At 41.1% G+C, this 19,781-nt stretch overlaps 1 protein-coding gene across 2 annotated transcripts in view; it reads right to left on the reverse strand.

The window, feature by feature from the left end:
- LOC111954048 (adhesion G protein-coupled receptor L3) overlaps positions 1 to 19,781 on the reverse strand; it is a 314,128-nt gene that overhangs the window by 11,505 nt on the left and 282,842 nt on the right. For both annotated transcript variants that reach the window (XM_023973590.1, XM_023973557.1), the window contains exons 17-21: positions 15,674 to 15,740; positions 14,473 to 14,564; positions 5,493 to 5,661; positions 5,045 to 5,170; positions 1,883 to 1,979 (exon numbers count right to left, since the gene is read on the reverse strand). In XM_023973590.1, coding sequence (XP_023829358.1) covers positions 1,883 to 1,979; positions 5,045 to 5,170; positions 5,493 to 5,661; positions 14,473 to 14,564; positions 15,674 to 15,740 — 551 coding nt within the window. The remainder of the gene's footprint in view (positions 1 to 1,882; positions 1,980 to 5,044; positions 5,171 to 5,492; positions 5,662 to 14,472; positions 14,565 to 15,673; positions 15,741 to 19,781) is intronic.

The following is a 19,781-nucleotide window of genomic DNA, read 5'->3' on the forward strand; positions in this document are numbered from 1 at the left end:
TTCCTTGGTCTTCATTGTGCCGCTTGCTTGGTGGTGCCCCTTGCTTAGTGGTGTGGCAGACTCTGGGGCCTTTCAGAACAGGTGTATATATACTGAGATCATGTGACAGATCATGTGACACTTAGATTGCACACAGGAGGACTTTATTTCACTAATTATGTGACTTTTGAAGGTAATTGGTGGCACCAGATTTTATTTAGGGGCTTCATAGCAAAGGGGGTGAATACATATGCACACACCACTTTTCAGTTTTTTATAATTTTTTTAATCTTTTTCCATTTCACTTCAGCAATTTGGAATTGTGTATGTCCATAACATGAAATCCAAATAAAAATCATTTTAAATTACAGGAAAAACGCCAAAGGGGTGAATACTTTTGCAAGGCACTGTAGACCACATGGACTATTCTATAAATCAGATAAATAAAACATTTTAATGAATGAAAACATACTAAAGAGTCAAAATACAGCATCCTCTGTGACTTCTAGAAAGATTTTAACCCACTTAACCCCAAAATGTCTCCACCTTTTCACCATCATTGTTAAGTCATTTCTGAAGAGTATTATTTATTACATGTTATTATTGATTCATTTTAAGGTAAAAAAACAACAACCTGTCCCTCATTTGAAGGTTACGTGAACTGAACTTATTTTATTTCAATATGGTGAGACTACTCTTAAAAAAAACACAAAAAAACTGTCAAATCAGTGTAAAACCAGGTGAGTTGGTTTTACTCTTTTCTGAAATTTTCTGGTGTTTTGTGGAGGAAAACAGAGCGGGTTGAATCATAACACGTTAACCCTGTTAACCATAGATAGACAGGCTAGAAATGTTTTAATAAATATTTTTGGGGGGGTGAAGCTTGCATACAATTGTCCCTACCTGTTGCACACAAGCAGCGTCCATTGCCCATGTCACAAGGGGATTTAAAATCGTCAACACGTCCTGTTACCGTCAAATCCTGTTACCGTCAATCCTGTTACTTTATTTGGAATTGAATAGGCACTTACTATAGTCCTTTTTTAATTTAACTTCTTGAGATGGTGTATTTTATTAAGTTGAACATGTCTATGACATAATTTAAAAAATGTGTGTAATTACACTATTCAAAAAGGCACCTAATTGGTGGAATGACCCAGCTACTAATTTAATAAAGGGATTCATAATTATTTTAGAAACAACAGGACCCCTTATATATATATATAGTACAGGTCAAAGGTTTGGACACACCAACTGGTTTGTGCTTAGTGGGACTATCCAGGTGACTACCTCATAAAGCTGGTTGAGAGAACACCAAGAGTGCACAAAGCTGTCATCAAGGCAAAGGGTGGCTATTTGAAGAATCCAAAATCTGAAATATATTTTGATTTGTTTAACACTTTTTGATGTCTTCAGTATTATTTTACATTGTAGAAAATAGTCAAAATTAAGAAAAACCCTGGAATGGGTAGGTGTGTCAAAACTTTTGACTGGTACTGTATATATAAATATGAGAAGGTGAGTTGGAGACATACTTTTGTTCTGTGCACAAAACACAAAGTGGACCACCTTTCGTCAAGCAACCATGCCACGATCAAGTGTGAAAACCACCCACACTATGCTGACTTGATGGATAGCATATTTCACTGTCAGGACAATGGATGAGCATTTTGTCCCAGCACTAACACACCTGATTCAAACAATCACGGACCAGACATAAGACCATTATTCGTCATTCCAGACAAAAGAAAACGGTGTCTTTGTGCTGTGGCGGAACAAAAGCCTGCATATGCAATTCCTCCCTTCTTCCTTGACATCACACAACCCTGAAAACCTAAGTGTGAGGCTGGTGGGTTGCAGGGCCTTCAAGCATGCGTGGTGTTAACTGACTAATTATTATTACCTCGGTTCAACGACGCTGAGCTGTTGATGTCGCCGGTTATGAAAGATGACTCCGACTGTTTCCTGACTGTGTCGTTCCACATCCGACGGATCCGGCTCTGCAGAGGGGGAACAACACAACTAACACGTCAGTGGGGTTTTGTAACGGTAATGTAAATCAGCGCTCAAAGACTAGATGGCCTCCAGTTAGAAAGTACAGSGCCTTCAGAAAGTCACATTTTGTGTTAAAGTGGGGTTAAAATGGATTTCATTGTCATTTGTRGTCAACGWTCTACACAACATACTCAAAGTAATGTCAAAGTGGAAGAAAAATGATCTTAAAAAAAAAAAAAGATGAATGAAAAATAAAACACTAATATACCTTGATTAGATAAGTATTCATTTTTATTCTTCTTTTCAATGTGTCATTTATGTCATTATTGTYGAGTTAATACAACGTTGTTGATCCATCCTCAGTTCTCCCATCACAGCCATTGAACTCTATAGCTGTTTTAAAATCCCCAATSGTCTCATGGTAAAATCCCTAAGCAGTTTCCTTCCTGWCCTGCAGCTCAGTTCAGAAGGATGACTCCATATTTGATGTGTCTGGGTGGTTTAATACCTCATCCATAGCATAATTATTAACTAGACCATGCTTAAAGATAAAGTCAATGTCAGATGTGTTATTGTTACCCATTTACCAATCACTGCCCTTCTTTATGAGGCTTACGAAAAGCTCCCTGGTCTTTGTAGTTTAATCTGTGATTGAAATTCAATTCTTGACCGAGGAACCTTACAGATGTTGTATGTATGGGGGACAGAGGAAAAAAATYAATGTCATCCCCTATTATTTCAGTGAGTCCATGTAACTTATTATGTGATTTGCTAAGCCAAATGTTTCTTCTGAACTAATTTAGGCTTGCCTAAACCAAGGGCGTGAATACTTACGCAACAACTAAATTGTAGTTATTCAATTATTATTCATTTGTACAACATCAAAAAAAAGACTGACATTATGGAGTATTTTGTGTAGATCAATGACAAAAAGCTACAACGATATCTATTTCAACTTTATAACGCAACAAAATGTGAAAGAAGTTCAAGGTGTACACTTTCTATAGGCACTGTATGCGTTTTGGGCGGGCGAAGCATCGTTCACTGGCCATATAAACACACACCTCAACCCTGTGATGACGCTCTCATTCAGACCTCTCAACATAGAATTCCCTGCAGTTCAATTCCTGTATTCTTTGTTACGGTGTCTTTCTGTCAGTCTTTGTAAAGGTTTGACTTCAACACCTCACAACAAAGTTATCGCTACCTCTCGCTGCTGTTGTTGCTAACCCATTGCTCTACACTACTGTAAGAGTCAAGGCCATGTTCAACTGTACGTGGCTGTGATTGCTTGTGGGAGCAGGCCTGTCTGGAGTAACAGCATGGGCAGGGTTWGCACTTTTGGGACTATTCCATTGGTTTCACTGCGCTACACAAGCTCAATCAAGCACAGCTTAAGTCTTTGAGAAGAAAAAAAAACTATTCTGAACCAAAATATAAACGCAACATCCAAGATTTTACGGAGTTACAGTTCATATGGAAATCAGTCAATWAAWWWWWWWYYMMMGGGCTCTAATCTATGGATTTCACATTACTGGGAATACAGATATGCATCAGTTACCAGATACCATAAAAAAAAAAGGGCGCCAGCATCTGGTGTGACCACCATCTCATGCAGCACAAAGGTTTCATTTTCATAGAGCTGATCAGGCTGTTGACTGTGGTCTGTGGAATGTTGTCCAACTCCTCTTCAATGGCTCTGSGAAGTTGCTGGATATTGGCGGGAACTGGAACACSTTGTCGTACACGTCGATCCAGAACATCCCAAACATGCTCAATGGATGACATGACTGGTGAGTATTTAGGCCATGGAAAAACTGGGACATTTTCCAAGTTCAGGAATTGTGTAGACATCCTTGCGACATGGGGCCATGCATTATCATGATGAAATGAGGTGATGGCGGCGGATGAATGGCACGACAGTGGGCCTCCGGATCTCGTCACGGTATCTCTGTGCATTCAAATTGCAATCGATAAAATGCAATTYTGTTCGTTGTCCGTAGCTTATGCCTGCCCATAACATAACCCCACTGCCACCATTGGGCACTCTGTTCACAACGTTGACATCAGCAAACAGCTCGCCCACACGACCCAATACACGTGGTCTGCGGTTGTGATGCCGGTRGGATATACTGTCAAATTCTCTAAAACAACGTTGACTTATGGTAGAGAAATTAACATTAAATTCCCTGGCAACAGATCTGACGGACATTCCGTAGTCAGCATGCCAATTGCACGCTACCTCTAAACTTGAGACATCTGTGGCATTGCGTTGTGTGACAAAATTGCACATTTTAGAGTGGCCTTTTATTGCCCCCCCAGCACAAGGTGCACCTGTGGAATAATCATGCTGTTTAATCAGCTTCTTGATATGCCACACTTGTCAGGTGGATYGATTATCTTGGCAAAGGAGAAATGCTGACTAACTGGGAAGTAAACAAATGTGTGCACCCCACAAATTCAGCTCATGAAACATGGYACCAACACTTTACATGTTGCGTTTATATTTTGTTCAGTGTATTTCAACCCAGGTCTGTGTGGGAGTGGGGTTGTTCAGTGTTCATACTTCAAGTTCAAAGGTCTCTTTCTCTATCCAAATCTACCTTTCACGCCTTCCAACTTTTATTTTGAGAGAGAACCCTACCATCGTAACCACCCAGAGCACACCTGTTTACGATGTACTTTGCTAATTACACGTTAATTTAAAAGTCTCAGAGTTGCCGATAAATTACAGCGTGTTTACGAGCGCTTCCGTTCACATGCGGTTCACAGGGAAAACCAGGGGTAGGTTGTCAACGTGCTGCTGTATGTAATTCAAGGGTTATGGATGCTGAAATCAGTTTTCATCGTGACAGGTGCTGATGCTGTACTGTTGACTATTTGTACTYTGTACTGTTAACTATTAATTAACAATGTACTATTTCAACAAGTAAATACAATACACATAATAAAATAAATTCTCTGGTCTACACCAGCAGGTAGAATCAAGAAACAATTAAATATCAGATATGCTTGTAATCAACAGAATACACTGACAGCTGACAGAGTTGAGAGGAGAGGGACCTCCTACCTGTGACCCTGTGGAATAGCGCCCTGGTGGGCGGGAGGCTGAGCTCTTCCCAGAGCCAATGGAACTCTCTACACTCTTGCCACTGCAGCAGTGGGTACGCAGACACTTTCCGTACTCCTTACGCACCTGTGAACCACGCACGCACACATTCCTATTCAGACGTAGTTAATAACTACAATACTTTTGATTGTGAGATTGTGAGTTAATAAATTCACTTTTTTGATGGTACGGGCAGTGAAATTAGCCTGCTCCCCATCTGAAAGTGCTTTAACCAACTCTTCTTAGTAAGAGGAGCTAACTTGTATCATGCTTCTCAGAGTAACAGTGGTGATTTAGGATCGGTTTTGCCTTTAGATCCCAATTAATACGATTCCCAGATCAGCACTCCTTCTCTGAGATACTRTCTGAACACGGGCACTGGACCACAAGGTTAGAGGGAAACACGTACCTTCTTCTGGAGGACACAATGGAAGATGAAGATGAACATGCCCTGCAGGGAGTTAAAGATGGTGAAGAGGTAGGCCATGATGACCGTGCTCTCGTTGACGTACATCAGGCCGAAGGCCCAGGTCAAGCCCAGCAGACAGAGCAAAGCGATGGCCCCAATCACCCACGATCTGMAAACACAACGTCGAGACAACGTCAACATTCTGGACGTCCTCAGAACTGATACAGGAGTACCAAATGAACTCAATAARTTTTAAGTTGCGTGCCCTCACTTTTTGTTGGCTGTAATTTCCTAAAGAAATMAATGTGAATTATCACCATACATAAAGCTGGTTAAACTATGAATTGACAGTACAGTCTGTAACTATGTAAATATGTCATTGTCCCATGAAGCTAAAGGTGGAAATGCACAAAGTGTAAATGTTTTGTTGAAGCTAAATAATAAAGGTCTTCGTCTGGTTCTATATTTCAAGACCAGATGCAGGAAGTGGTGACTGTTCTTAGACTTCCCACTTAGCATTCTGTCAGTAGTACACAACTCAGAAGGAACATCGTGACTAGGTGTTCACTGAAGCACAAGGCAAAGAAAGATTTCAAAACAAACTTTCAGGTTGAAAAAGTACATATTGCAAGAATTAGTTTACAGACTTCCCCCATTCTACTTGCAACCTTGGTCTGTGAACATACTGATGAATAATAAAGAGAAACAGGTGAAAATAAAATGTCCACCAGACAGACAAAAGTTGGACGAAGGGAAGGCGGGAGGGAGGAGAAATGAAGTGGAAAATCGACAGAGGAGACAAATCGACTCGAGATAAAATAAAAAGGAGTGAAATTGAATTTAATCTTGTTTTTGTCTTTTGTTATTGTCTGCTCCTAGGGGACACCTAGGATTTTTCTCTCGCTCGCCTTCTTTCAAGTGTTGCATCCATTACGTGTTTGAAAAGTKACAGACCAATAGACCATAGAAATAGTCTTTAAAAAACTTGAAAATGGGAGACACACTATTATTATCATCTCAGGAGTAGTAGCAGTAGAAAACTCTAGTGAAAAGTCAAGGTAACTCTCCAATATCAAATGAGTACTTGGTGTATAATGAATATGTAAATAATAGGCGATACAGCCAGTATGACCTCAGGGCTAGCATATAAGGCATAATCACTGGAAGGCAATTTGCATATGAACACATGTGAACACAGTATTGTGAATGTGGTGRCCGAGGGTTGTGCCAAAGGCCTTGACAGATAATTAAGCTCTGAATACTTATGCTAGTATAATCAGAAATACCTGTGCATTCAAAATCAAGGAATTTATGAAAACATAATTACTTTCTTCAAAGCTTAAATTGCACAGTACATGACTGCTTCTCTCGTGACAAACCGGGAGATTTGGTGCTGGGTTTGGAGATGACTTCAAGAGAAGCTCTACCTACTGTAGAGAATAGTGATGTGTGTTACTATGTCTGTATGCATTCCCTACGACTTGACCGAGAGCGTCACTTAACATTTAGTAAAGGCAGGAGGTGGTATCAACATTACTCATTACTTTGTTATGAGAAAATTAATGGCTAATGAACGGTGTGTCATAAATATGATGGTCCATTTTACTTACTTGATCTCAGGTTCGTAATCCTCATAGCTGACAGGAATAATCAAAATAAATGAAAAACATAAAATTAAATCAATAATCAAACAAAACACCAAAGCAAATATTAAAAGAAAATGATTTTGAAAGCTACATGCTTACATTTACACACGTTGTCAAAATTATGTGGACACCTGGTTGTCGAACATCTTATTCAAAATTATGGACATTAATATGGAGTTGTTCCCCCTTTGTAGCTATAACAGCCTCCACTCTTCTGGGAAGGCTTTCCACTAGATGTTGTAACATTACTGCGGGGACTTGCTTCCATTCAGCCACAAGAGCATTAGTGAGGTCAGGCACTGATGTTGGGCTATTAAACCTGGCTCGCAGTCGGCGTTCCAATTCATCCCAAAGGTGTTAGATGGGGTTGAGGTCAAGGCTCTGCGCAGGCCAGTCAAGTTCTTCCACACCGATCTCAACAACCAATTCTGTATTGACCTAGCTTTGTGCACGGGGGCATTGTCATCCTGAAACAGGAAAGGGCTATCCCCAAACTGTTGCCACAAAGTTGGAAGCACATAATCGTCTAGAATTTTGTTGTATGCTGTAGCGTTAAGATTTCCCTTCACTGAAACMAAGGGGTCTAGCCCGAACCATGAAAAACAACCCCAGACCATTATTCCCCCTCCATCAAACTTTACAGTTGTCACTATGCATTCAGGCAGGTAGCGTTCTTCCTGGCATCCGCCAAACCCAGATAGGTCCGTCGGACTGCCAGATAGTGAAGCGTGATTCTTCACTCCAGAGAAGGCATTTCCACTGCTCCAGAGTCCAATGGCAGCGAGCTTTACACCACTTCAGCAGACTCTTGGCATTGTGCATGGTGATATTGTGTGCGCGGCTGCTTGGCCATGGCAACCCATTTCATGAAATTCGCAACGAACAGTTATAGCGCTGACGTTGCTTCCAGAGGCAATTTGGAACTCGGTAGTGAGTGTTGCAACCGAGGACAGTCGATTTTTATGCGCTACGAGCTTCAGCGMTCCCATTCTGTGAGCTTGTGTGGCCTACCACTTTGCGGCTGAGCCGTTGTTGCTCCTAGACATTTCCACTTAACAGCACTTACAGTTGATGGGGCAGCTCTAGCTCTTGTCTATGGAGATTGCATGGCTGTGTGCTCAATTTTATACACCTGTCAGCAACAGGTGTGGCTGAAATAGCCAAATCCACTAATTTGAAGGGGTGTCCACATACTTTTGTATATATAGTGTAGTTAAAGGAGAGGGCTCAGGGGGACTACCACAGACACAAACATAGACAAACAGAAAAAAAAAAAAATGGCTGATCAAATAAAACACTATATTGATTACATCCAACATATCTCCAGCCAGAATCCTCTCGCTCTCACTCGTATTTTGTGAGTGAGTTGCAGGTGCTAAACCTAATTATCTCGGGCGTTTCCACTCCTCAATGAATACAGGTGGGTGTCCGCCTCAATCGTAATAAATGGTCCAGGTGCGATGGCAAAAATAAATATATGAAATTACTGGGGCCAACCATTAAACATAATTTTCCCAGTTCTATCTTAATGACCTGTTGGGGGAGGCACTTCATCAAGCTGGTTTCCCCCTGGACGGTCAGAGAGACGAGGGTGCAAAAATAATTAATTAAAAACTGGGAAATATTGACCTGGAACTATGGACATTTTGCAAAGGGATGGACGACTCGGACWGTGGAAATTGGATAGAGATGCCAGAGGACATAATAAAAGTAGTAGGGAGGACATGAACAGGATATAAATAGGATATTTATKATATCTTTCCTGGTTTGTATATTTCAACATAATGAGTACTGGATCTGGACGCCGTTGCTTTTCACATCTGCAACTAAGAATTGATGATGATTGTCATTTTCCCGTGTGTGGCCATCTTGGAAGAACATGGTTCAAGGTAGTAGATATCCCCAACAACCAGTATGTCCTCCTGCAATTCACTCCGTAAAAGMTCAAAATATGTACTTTATCTGCATTGTTATTTAAAAACGCCTTTCAAAAGTGCATCATTTACTCCTGCATTTGATTATTTATTTATTTTTAAGTTGAGAAACTCTCCTAATTAATCCCGTACCACTTTCAGTCTTACAGACCTGGGCCCATTGCCAAAAAAAGCTTAAGTAGCTCCCGCTGAGCCAGTGAATACCCTCGCAATGATGCCACTCGAGTGACACGTTCAATGGTTCCACCGCCGCAAAAAGAGCACTTGTGCACATTCACCGGAAAACGAGGGAAAAGCGTTCATTGTGTTAATAGTCGGGTATAAATATCAAAAATGAAAAGAAGCTGAGGAGTAAAGTGTTCTAATACAACAACCACATTAAATTGGCACCAATTTCCTTTTTTTGAAAAGAGACAAAAGACAATTCTGAGAGGTGATATGCATTTCAAAGCTGATCGCAATTGGTCAATTGAGTCGCCTTTCACCTCGGCATAAAGGAGTCTCATTGGCGAGTTGAAAGGAAAGAAAAAATGCTGCGATCTACTCAGCGGGATGCTAATTGTTTAACTAAAGCTATGCATCTGAGAAATGTTAATTACCTGAAATTGTTTACTTCAGATATAAATTTGGAGCGTTTGATGCAGGAACAGGATCATTTTTAAAGCAACGATACCATCTTAATTTGCATATTATTTCAGGGTCTATTGTAGGGGGATTCCTCAACATGTAACGAACTCCTCAATGTATTTGCCATGAGGCATATACAGTACATCTACTCACTGTGCTGAAAGAGTCATGAAAGAGTCGTGTCATGAAAAATTGCACATTTCTCAGCATCTTGTGGACTGCAGTCATGAACGCTCAGCCATTTCCCAGACATAGGGTTCGACAAAGTTTAGTAAAAGTTTGAGTAAGTGAGGAGAACGGCATCCAATTTGTGCCAAAGGAACAACAAAGCTAAATCTTAGAGTACCAATACCAGTGGGGCGAAAATACAYCGGGTTACGCCAACACAGCACACCACAAACAGATGAGGAATTGCTAAACTACTGCCACATGGGAAAGAGTACTATGTTTAAAGGGAAGGGTAATGGGGTCCACACGCAATACAGTATATGTGAAGGCATAATAGTGCAGTCCTCTGTAGAAATATGTTACATCTTACCAGTGCCATTCCACAATAATGATTCCGTCATAATAACGATAGCTACCACGAGGAAGAAAATATGAAAGAGAAAGAATAAGGGGTTAAAATCAAAACAAAAAATGATTCAATAAGACAGAAAGGGTACCATGCAGTAGTAATCAAAAGAAAAGAAAGTGAGAGAGTGTGAGTGAGTGTGAGTGAGTGAGTGAGTGAGTGAGTGAGTGAGTGTGTGAGTGAGTGAGGGTGTGCGAGTGAGTGAGAGTGAGTGAGTGAGTGAGTGAGTGAGTGAGTGAGTGAGTGAGTGAGTGAGTGACTGACTGACTGAGTGAGAGCATGGAACATTCATTACAAAACAAAGCAACGTGATGATCAAAATACACGATCAAAAATACGATCAAAATATAAAGAGCACAAAATATAAGAGAAAGATAAAAGATCCTACTTAATTACCAACTAGCAGGTGTCGAGGCTTAAAAAAACTAAAATATCTCCATCAATTTTACATTGTTAGTAGCAGCCCACATTGTTAGTAGCAGCCCACATTGTTAGTAGCAGCCTAAATCGTATCGAACCTGATTATTTGGAACTGATGTGCTACAGTCCATTCAAAAGTAACCAAGAGTGTGGTTCTCAGAGTAGGAGAATCCTAGGCCTATTACGTTGTACCATATTTGTAAACCACATTTGTTTTCGTAGCCATATTTTGACAAACTGTCAGGGTAGAGGGGAAGCATTGGACACACTGACCATGTCTGCATCCCAAATTCCCTTTATAGTGCACTACTTTTGCCCAGGGCTCAGAAGGCTCTGCACAATAATAGGGTGCTATTTGGGACGTAGTCCTGGTGAATGAGATACATAAATCTAGAGGAAGGTCTATCAGACGTCAGAGCTGGGAGAGAAGGGGTCGTGACATTTATGGTGTGGTCTGAGAGACAGTCCGCAGGTGAGGTTTCTGATTGGCCAAGGTAGACTAGCGTGATAAATCCTATGATGCAGAGAACGAACGCTAGTCAATATTCTCTCCACAGACAAACAAGGCAATGCATCTAAAAGGAACCATATGTAACTCATTCACAGTATTCTTAGACGAAATCGTAACACTTGCTTGATAAACGGCTAAGGGGAGTTCAAAAATACTGTCTTTACTAAACTTTAAGATGTAAACATAAAAAAAAAAATGGTGTGCTTAAATTTCTCCAGTCGCCTTTAAAAACACTCAGTTGGTGATGATTATCTACTCAATAACCCGTTAAGTTCAAAATCAGGTCACAGTATCAARAGCTGTTGTCAAACGTGTTAGCACTAAGATGGTTGACCTACTGTACAGGAAAGTATTCAAACCACTTCCCTTTTCCACATTTTGTTACGTTACAGCCTTATTCTATAATTGATTAAATATTTACATTTTTGTATCAATCTACACACAATACGCCATAATGACAAAGCGAAAACAATGTAATTCATTTTATAATCAGGCTGTAACGTAGGCTCTCAATAATCCTGCAGCAAGAGGAAATGTGAATTGTTATGTGGATTATAATATTGGACATTTTTGTAGGGGTGCTACTTTTTTTGTAAGGAAAAATCAGTGGAAGTGGAAATTACAAACTTCAGAAGCCTTTTTAAATCTCAAATACACTATAAGTGTAAAAAGYAAAGTTCTCCTGCAACAGGGCGCTCACATTAAGATCCTAGAATGAAACAAAAGCAAGCTAAACTGATGGTCATTCTTGCTGTAATAAGAGTCCATAGTCGCAGAGGCACAACAGTATTCATGGCCTATTATTACATATAATCATATTTACTAACCTGGTTTTAACTGGTTGTTATTGAGTCACGGATGTATGCACAGCTCTGGGCTTACAACTCTGTCACACCAACATGTCTCAGACTGCTATCAATGGTATCCAACAGATTACTATTGATTCTGATACAGACGGTCCTGTCCAGTCGAGTGTTTACTCAGCTCTCCCATCAGCTCGGGATTACAATTTAGACAGGGATGTCACTTGGAGTTCACAGAGCAGGCATCCTCTGGAAAACTGGCCTCAACACCCGCTAGAATGCGAACTATAATGTGTGTGTGTGTGTGTGTGTGCGCATAGGAATAAAGCGAGAAAGAGTGTGAGTGTGCGGCGGGGTGTGTGAAGTATGTGTGTGCGTGTGTGTGTATGTGCACACTTGCTGAGAGTACAAGGCCAGCGGAGGCTCACTCCACTCTGACAAAAGCAGTGACAAGACGCTCGAGATGGTGCCACTAGTATCACCGCCTTAAAACACACCGATACCACCAGTGTCTTCAAACAGGAGGACAGGTAAAACATAGAAAGTAACTTTATCCATCAGCAGGATATAGGACTGGTAGAGGCAGAGAAATGACTTTAGCCTAGCCACAAAATAAGTCTACCCTGACACCTGGTTGTAATTACACCCCAAGTCAACACCACAAAAAATGCTGTGTCATTGTATTGACATGGCTCCTAGAGGAGAAAAGGCCCCACTGTGTCATTGTATTGACATGGCTCCTAGAGGAGAAAAGGCCCCGCTGTGTCATTGTATTGACATGGCTCCTAGAGGAGAAAAGGCCCCACTGTGTCATTATACACTAATGTAATGTTAAAAGACACGACCAACACCACCTTCTTCCAAATGACCAAGAATTACACCACATAATGAAAACACAACACCAGCAAAGCTGGGCATGAAACACAGCTACGATTCAAATTTAAATGAACTAAGTCTAGGAATGACCAAACCTTCAACATTCTATCCAATTGTTATTGTGGTGATATTCTCTCTGCTACTGCACGGTAAGCGGTACKGGAGCGCCAAGTCTAGGTCCAAAAGGCTCCCTAACAGCTTCTACCCKCAAGCCATAAGACTGRTGAACAATTAATCAAATGGCCACCTGGACTATRTACATTYACTTCCCCTTTGTTTTTACACTGCTGCTATTCGCTGTTTATTATCTAGACATAGTCACTTTAGCCCTACCTCCATGTACAAATTACCTTGATTAACCTGTGCCCCCGCACATTGACTKTGTWTCGMTACKCCCTGTATATAGCCTCGTTATTGTTATTTTATTGTGTTACTCCAGTTAATTTAGTAACTATTTCTTGAACTGCATTGTTGTTTAAGGGCTTGTAAGTAAGCATTTCACTGTAAGGTCTACCTGTTACGTTACAAATAACATTTGATATTAAAACACATTTATTTATACTTATTAATTGTCACTCATACATTGCAACGCCAGTTAATCTTTTACTGCAGTGCGCTCAATCAGAGTCACACAGAGTGTTTTCTTGGTGTTCTTACACAAATCTACGTTGAAACAAGTATACACCTCACACACATGGTTATGGGCTTAATGAGGAGACACCTGTATCATGTCAGATATAGAGTTGAAATCTATTACATTGAGTTTGCATCCCTATATTACACGTTTTATGCATCACAGACTGAAATAGAACAAAAACCTTTTGACATAGAAACACCACATTTTCAGGGTTTGAAAAAAATGATTAATTATGAAAAACATTTCACCCTTGAGGCCAKGAGAGGGCGATTTGGTCAATTGACTGCAGGGAAGGGCTACCAGTGGGATTTATAATGTCATTCATATTTTCATATCCTGAGTGGCAGGGTGCGAGCATTCACGRGAGTGCACATGTACAGCACGCATGCAGGCGTGCACACACACAAACACTTCCTTTTATGAATATTCATCCGTGTGTTAACGGATAACGACAGGTCGGGTTAATTCCACCAGATTGTCTCTTGGCCTTTTTTGCTGCCGACAAGCGTGCACTCCAGATAATGGAGGACGCCTGCCGGAAGACCCGTCTCATTTTAACCCTTGCCTCCCCGCCGTGACACAGCCTTTAGTGAAACAGAGTTATGAACCCGGAGGGCTACACTTCCTGCATGGCCATTCTCACCCTTCAGATGTGTTTTGAGAGGTTCACAAATAACACAGGACTATACAGCTTCCATCTCAAAGTCTAGGCTTATTATGATGTACATGAGATCAATCGTTCCTTATAATATCTTTGTGTTTGGCAACTTATATGCAAAAGTGACTTACAGTTAACATATGTTCAGTATACGTGGCCCAGGTGGGAATTGAACCCACAAGCACCATGCTCTAACACACTGAGCCATCGGAACCTGGTTTGCCATATTAGGTTACCACTGGCATGTACGTCATGTCTGCAAGGTCCCAATGCATGGGAGGACGCGTGACTTACTTGATGTTGTCGAGGCAACCCGAGTCGGGTTTGAGGATGGCGGTGTGGTGGAACATCTTGTACAGCGCYATGCCTAGGAATATCACGTTGAGCTGGGAGAATGGAGTGAAAGAAAGCAGAGAGCATAGCTGAGATGGAGTTTGTGTGTTGTAGATGATGTTTTCATTAATTTTTTTAAGTCGGGGAGGACATTGTTAGAGCTAGTTGAGTATGTAGTGTAGGAACAAGAAGCGGTTTCCAACTTTGCCAAATAGAGCACAACATTATATGAACATTGTATACAGTATCACTACCATGTATGCACTGAGCTCTTTCCATGASAGKCTGACCAGGTAAATCCAGGTGAAATATATGATCCCTTACTGATGTCACTTGTTAAATCCACTTAAAATCAGTTTAGATTAAATAGTAACGGACCAGCGGTGGCGCCATCTCAAAATAGTATGGCCCCCTCGAACTGACACCAATTGAATTGTAACTCATAATACACTGTGCTGGGGAAGTGACTAGCCCTTTTCTACGTCTCTTCTACTTATCTCCCCCCCCCCCAAGTCCTAGAGGGACTACGATTCCAGGAGGAGTCAGCCTTTCTTAGTGGAAGTATTCTGGTTGTTACAGAGAAAAAGCATGAGTCATGAAGTGGAAATAATAGTGTTTTGTGATTTCAGAAAATTGGAGCGTGTAGAAAGCGCATTAGACATGCATTTCGGGTTTTGAAAATATCCAAGTTAGGAATTAACCCGTGAATATTTGTGTGTGTGTGTGTGTGTATTTTACCTCAGCCTTTGTGGCTTCGGAGTGCCTGCRTGTGTGCCTGTGTCGGATTGTGTGTCCTCTCTCTGTGCCTCAAGGTACAAAGTAATAGTAAACCTAGTGTACGATTCTAGGTGGAAGTTCTGGGTGAAAATCAATCATAAATCGTAGAGAGGCATCACTTGGCGACTGATTTCTAAGTGGAGTTCCTCTCTCCCTCAGCAAAGACATCTCTGTCAGTTGTGCGGCAAAGCGACTAACCGCAATACTTCACAATTCACATCCTCATCCATTTCCCACCATGACACATGACCAGCAGTGGCTTATACCCAACGGTGTTACAGAGGAAAGTGGATGTTAAGTTCTCTCTGGACCATTGAAGCAGTGACCTGGGGGGCTAAATAGGGTTAATGAGATAGTACGGGAGTGGGGAAGTAGGGACGCTTACCATAATTATCAAGGTTGCCGGTCCTATGAAACTCCAAATGAAGTAAGTGTCCAGACGAAGCCAGCACCTGGAGGGGAGAAGAAAGAGAGAGAGTACATCATTTATGGAATATTATCATCATCATCATCATCATCTCCTTGTCTTGTTTGACCATCTCTGCTACATGAATAGAGAGAATGTGTGAGAGGAGAGAACAGTYAAGAAAGAGACGGGGGAGGGAGAGGGATGGAGAAATTGAGAGAGAGAAGGGGGTGGGGAAGAGGGCGGGAGGGAGAGCGAGAAGGGGGTGGGGCGGGGTAGAGAGAGGGCGAGGGCGAGAGAGAGAGCGAGAGCGCGAGCGGTAAGGTGAGGCCGGCACACAGGACATACATCAACATGGAGGCTGGAATGACAAAGAGAAATGAGCACTTCAAAAACACAGTGCCGCAAGGGGGTAGGAGAGTTATGACCATTGCATGAGGGTTTGGAGGGTGGGATTTTGGAGTTTCAGTGCCATAACTGCTTATAGGGTGTGATGGTCACAACAGAGTTATCAAAGGACAGAGTAACAAAACTGTAAAGTGGCTCGGGGGTGAAGTTTCCCCTAGGTACAGGTCCACTCCCCAATCCTAAAATTAAAGCTAGAATCCTTAAATGCTATATACATTTTTGGCCTAATAAATTAATGACATATCCCCATTGATTCTTACAACTTATAAACGCCTCATGAGCTTAGCTAAAACCAAAACATACACTTTTTACTCCCATGTTGTAAACAGCGTAAATGTAAACAAACACTGTACAGCCTCAAAACATGGTTCAAACTATACATTTGATACTATGGATGATCAGTCCTTCACTCTGCGTCTCTGATATGATCCTGTCTGCAGCACCTCCAGGTTGGTATGTTAACATGTTAATTAGGCTTGAGTTCCATTCCATATCAGGAGTTGAATAGGAACACAGAAATAGAGGTCATACTTGGAAAAGTTTGCACAGAAAACAATGGAATAAATTCCATGCCCTCAATTGAATTCCATGCCCTCAATTGAATTCCATGACATCAAATGAATTCCATTCCCTTAATTGAATTCCATTTCCCGCATTAAGTAAAACGAAATTGAACTATCACAACCATATGCACACTTTTACCTTTTTTACACTATTGTGCCGACCCAAAKCATACTATGCTGGCTTTCGGATGCATTTCCTTTCACATTGTCCTTTCCAGCAACTATGGGGGATGTGTAAGCGGGCCAGTGCAGTATGGCTCAGCTCAACTAGTGTGAAAAGGCCTATAGAGACCTCGATGAACTGTTCAACCTCATCATGCTAAAGCTAGACTCAGAGAAATGACGTTGCAACGAGCAGCACTGGAGKTATTGAGATGAGCGAGATGCATCACTTCGCCCACAAACAGTCACARACAGTATCGGCGCATGTGCACGTGTTCGCTTCATGCTGTTCAGAGCATGGTAGCCAGGGCCCCAAAACTGGGCCCCAAAGCCTTGCGTTTCAATGCTCTTAGTTGTTMAGGATATTTACCCACTATGCGMTTTACTTTATGGATCTACGTCATATCGCGGAGTCTACCGTTAACCAATGAACCCCTCTTACAGTCCATTACCACATCAACACATGCGCTTGCTTCACTTCTCCGGCAGGTAGTCTAGGGGTTAAGAGCGTCGGGCCAGTAACCGAAAGGTCGCTGGTTRGAATCCCRGAGCTTGCAAAAGTTGAAGAAAATCCGACGTTCTGCCCTTGAGCAAGTCAGTTAAACCCCAACAGCAATTTCTCCCTGAAGACGTGGACGTCGAAGGCAGCCCCCCGCACCTCTCTGATTCAGAGYTATTGGGTTAAATGGGGAAGGCACATTTTGGTTGAATGCATTCATTTGTGCAACTTACTATGTATCCCCTTTCCCATCACACAAATACAAGACATGGCAGTTACAGTACGCTATTTGGCTGATTGAACTCGAATGGGCCCAGATATGATCACACAGGGCCGGATGCCGGATGAAGGCAATACTGGGACGACAAAAATGAAGTTGATACATGACCTGTCAGCTAAATTATTAATCGTTTCATCTCCGCCGCTGCTAGGTAGACCTCCATTTTTGGCCATCTGAAATGACAGTTTCCTACTCTGTAGTCATTCAGACTGACAAATAGGCAAAATGGAAGGGGCAACAAATTTTCTGTAATTCAACGGCATTTTAAGGCAGATTGAGAGGACAGCACTTGGCTTCGGACATTGRGGGCCGTACTCGAACAATGGAAGGAAACGCAACAATGCAACTGGAGATTTAATAATACTGTAACGTGTCACCAGTGTTCCTTCTAAGCCGCTCAATAATTGCCAGCCGGCACGAGATTGAACTTCACTAAAATGTACACCATCTTTCCTGGCTTTAAACAGATACATTTTTACATCTACTGTGGAAACTGGGATTGAATCAACATAATAACACTCCCTTTTAATGCAACAAACCAAATCTAACTTCAAGACTAAGTTGGTGGTTTTGATGTAGGCTGAGCCTGCTGAGGAGCACATTGGCGTACCCTTGATCTATTTCATGGGCATAAGCCTTTTTTCCATCACCCTCTGTCAGAGTAGCTAGCCTAGATGCACATTTGAGATCACAGAGCAGAGCCGTGTGTGCGTGTGCACATTAGTTAGTGAGTTTCTAGCCCGGTTACAGKTAATATGGGTCAGCAATGAGGGAGTGATTGCTTCCTACAAGAGCACGGAACGTGTAGATATCTAACAGTCTTTAAAAAGCGAGTCAGATAAAGAYCTTWTTTTTGTCTTAAAGGGGCAGTGTCCTGTTTTGAGACAGGCTTGAATATGCAAATAAGCCAAAAGGAAGAGAGTATGAATTGAATTTGGTAAAGTGGTTTCTTGCATCATATAACACAATAGAATGTACTTTTCAGTCACRTACTTGGCCAATTTTGTTACAGATCATTTCTTAAATTTTATGAAGTGATTTGAGCTTTCAGACAACTAAAACATCAGCTCTAAAATGGTTAATTAATGTCAAGCCATGCATAATGTTTTTAAAAAGTCTCATGGAATGTAGGCCTACATTGAACACCACATATTGGCTATTGTAGGCGATATCATAGAAGACAACAGCTATAGCTATATCCATGTGGAAATGTTTTGTTGATAGTCCACTATGATAGGTCTACATTATTCTCAAATAGCCGCAATAGCCTATGGCCACTGTCTGAAACTGTAACTTAACACTAGAACCACCTGGCCCTACAGCCTATAAGTACCTTATAGAGAAGGTTGAGAAAGTCCTACTGAAAAAGTATATAGCCTATTTTCGACACCACTTCCAGACTATGACGCATCAACATTCTAACAGTTTAATCAACACATTTGATATACGCTATTGGAAAAATAATCATTAGGTCGTGTTTAAGAATTTCTTGGGTAACATTAGAATACTAAAGAAAAATATTATTTAAAAGAACATAATAGCATTTACTTTAGTTTAGGTTACTCTAGGCCCCTCAAACTCAACTCTGGARATTGAAGTCAGTCTCACTGCATTTTTTCGCTTGTACCCTTCTAATCYAGGATGATTTAAATCTGGGATACCAGGTGGGTTAAATTAATGATCAAGTAGAACACCAGCAGGCTCCGGACTGCTGGTAAGAGCTGAATACACCTGCTTTAGCCTATAAGTAAAAAACAAAAATCAAATCACAAATAAATCATTATAATTTTGTTTTGGAAGGTCTAAAGAAACATTGTGAAAATAAGAAAATGTATTTGAAAAATCAGGATAGAATATTATGTTACTAATCTTTGCTTAGTAGCCAGAGCAATGCTGTCGCGCAAGTGCTGAATGGTAAGCGCAGATATTCTTCGAAAAAGTGACATTTAAAAATAGAGCTGCACCTTTTGAATTTTGAGAGTTATTTGACAAAGTGTCATAGAATGCAGAATATACTCTTTCTGATACTATATAGAACATTTGACCTGCATGTGACTCTGAAGGAGGATTTGATTAAGTGATGCTCCTTTCCCTGCATATGTCAATTCCAAGCTGTGGCCATTTCTTCACGTAAAATTTAACAACTTATAATATTTTCACTCATCAGACTATTGT

This window comes from Salvelinus sp. IW2-2015, linkage group LG3 (genome assembly GCF_002910315.2).
Source record: "Salvelinus sp. IW2-2015 linkage group LG3, ASM291031v2, whole genome shotgun sequence".
In the NCBI taxonomy this organism is placed as follows: Eukaryota; Metazoa; Chordata; class Actinopteri; order Salmoniformes; family Salmonidae; genus Salvelinus; species Salvelinus sp. IW2-2015.